This window comes from Charadrius vociferus, unplaced genomic scaffold (genome assembly GCF_000708025.1).
Source record: "Charadrius vociferus isolate BGI_N301 unplaced genomic scaffold, ASM70802v2 scaffold1667, whole genome shotgun sequence".
Classification (NCBI taxonomy): Eukaryota; Metazoa; Chordata; class Aves; order Charadriiformes; family Charadriidae; genus Charadrius; species Charadrius vociferus.
The window spans coordinates 759-2,472 of NW_009649331.1; the positions used below are offsets into that span (position 1 = coordinate 759).

Genomic DNA, 1,714 nt, shown 5'->3' on the forward strand with positions numbered 1-1,714 from the left:
CATATTGATGGCCATGACACCCCTACTGGTGGCCATGTCTGTGATGACCACTATGACACCTCCGTTGGCAGCCATGACACCCCCAACAGTGGCCATGATACCTCCAATGGTGGTCTCAACACCACTGTTAGTGGCCATGATGGCCCTGTTCATAGCCATGACACCCCCAACGGTGGCCAAGATAGCGTTGGTGGCCATGACACCCCCAAGAGCAGCCACGCTGCTTCCAATGGGCGCTACAACGGCTCCCCCAACAGCGACCGTGCCACCTTCTCCCCCCACCGTTAGAGGCCACAATGCCCCTGTTGGTGGCCATGACACTCCCAATGGTGGCCATGATAGCGTTGGTGGCCATGACACCCCCAAGAGCAGCCACGCTGCTTCCAATGGGCGCTACAACGTCTCCCCCAACAGCGACCGTGCCACCTTCTTCCCCCACCATTAGAGGCCACAATGCCCCTGTTGGTGGCCATGACACTCCCAATGGTGTCCATGATAGCTTTGGTGGCCATGACACCCCCAAGAGCAGCCATGCTGCTTCCAGATGGGCGCTACAATGTCCAACCCCAACAGCGACCGTGTCGCCTTCTTCCCTTCCAGGTGCCACCGCCTCCGCGGAGGACTTTGTGCAAGTCCGAAAGGAGCTGTTGGCCTACCTGGAGGAGGTGGCCTGGACCCCGTACCGAGCGTCCCCGGAGTTCAGCCGCTTCGTGCAGTTCAAGTGGCTGGAGAAGCAACCGGTGGGCGCCGACGCCTTCGCCGAATTCCGGGTGTTGGGCAAAGGCGGCTTCGGCGAGGTCTGCGCCTGCCAGCGCCGCGCCACCGGCAAGATGTACGCCAACAAACGCCTCAACAAGAAGCGCCTCAAGAAGCGCCAGGGCTACGAGGTGGGGACAGCCCCCTCCCCGCCGTCTGTCCCCTCGGCCGTCCCTCTGTCCCCTCGGCCGCTCCTGTATCTTCTCGGTTGTCCCTCTGTCCCCTTGTTGGCGCCTCATGTCCCCAAATCCGTTCCTCTGTCCTCTTTTCCTCCAATTCGTCGCCTTGTCCATCCCTTCGTCCCTTCACCTGTCTCTCTGTCCCCATATCTGTCCCTCTGTCCCCTCATCTGTCCCTCTGTCCCCATATCGGCTCTTCTGTCCCCAAATCCATTCCCCTGTCCCCCTTTCCCCTCATCCGTCCCCTCGTCCATCCCTCTGTCCCCATATCTGTCCTTCTGTCCCCAAACCCATCCCTCAGTCCCCTCAGCCATCCCTCTGTCCCCTCGTCCATCCCTCTGTCCCCTCATCTGTCCCTCTGTCCCCATATCTGTCCTTCTGTCCCCAAACCCATCCCTCAGTCCCCTCAGCCATCCCTCTGTCCCCTCGTCCATCCCTCTGTCCCCTCATCTGTCCCTCTGTCCCCATATCTGTCCCTCTGTCCCCTCCGCCATCCCTCCGTCCCCTCATCTGTCTCTTGTCCATCCCTCTGTCCCCATATCTGTCCTTCTGTCCCCTCGGCCACCTCTCCGTCCCCTTATCTGTTCCTCTGTCCCCAAATCCATCCCTCTGTCCCCTTTTCCCCCCTTCTGTCCCCTCGTCCATCCCTCTGTCCTCTCCTCTGTCCTTCTGTCCCCACATCTGTCCTTCTGTCCCCTCGTCCATCCCTCTGTCCCCTCCTCTGTCCTTCTGTCCCCACATCTGTCCTTCTGTCCCCTCGTCCATCCCTCTGTCCTCTC

The 1,714-nt window shown here is 60.6% G+C and overlaps 1 protein-coding gene across 1 annotated transcript in view; it reads left to right on the plus strand.

The window, feature by feature from the left end:
• The first annotated feature begins 296 nt into the window (after positions 1-296).
• LOC104290376 (rhodopsin kinase-like) overlaps positions 297-1,714 on the plus strand; it is a 5,591-nt gene continuing 4,173 nt past the window's right edge. Inside the window, exon 1 of the mRNA XM_009889472.1 lies at positions 297-887. Within this exon, the coding sequence (XP_009887774.1) occupies positions 297-887 (591 nt within the window). The remainder of the gene's footprint in view (positions 888-1,714) is intronic.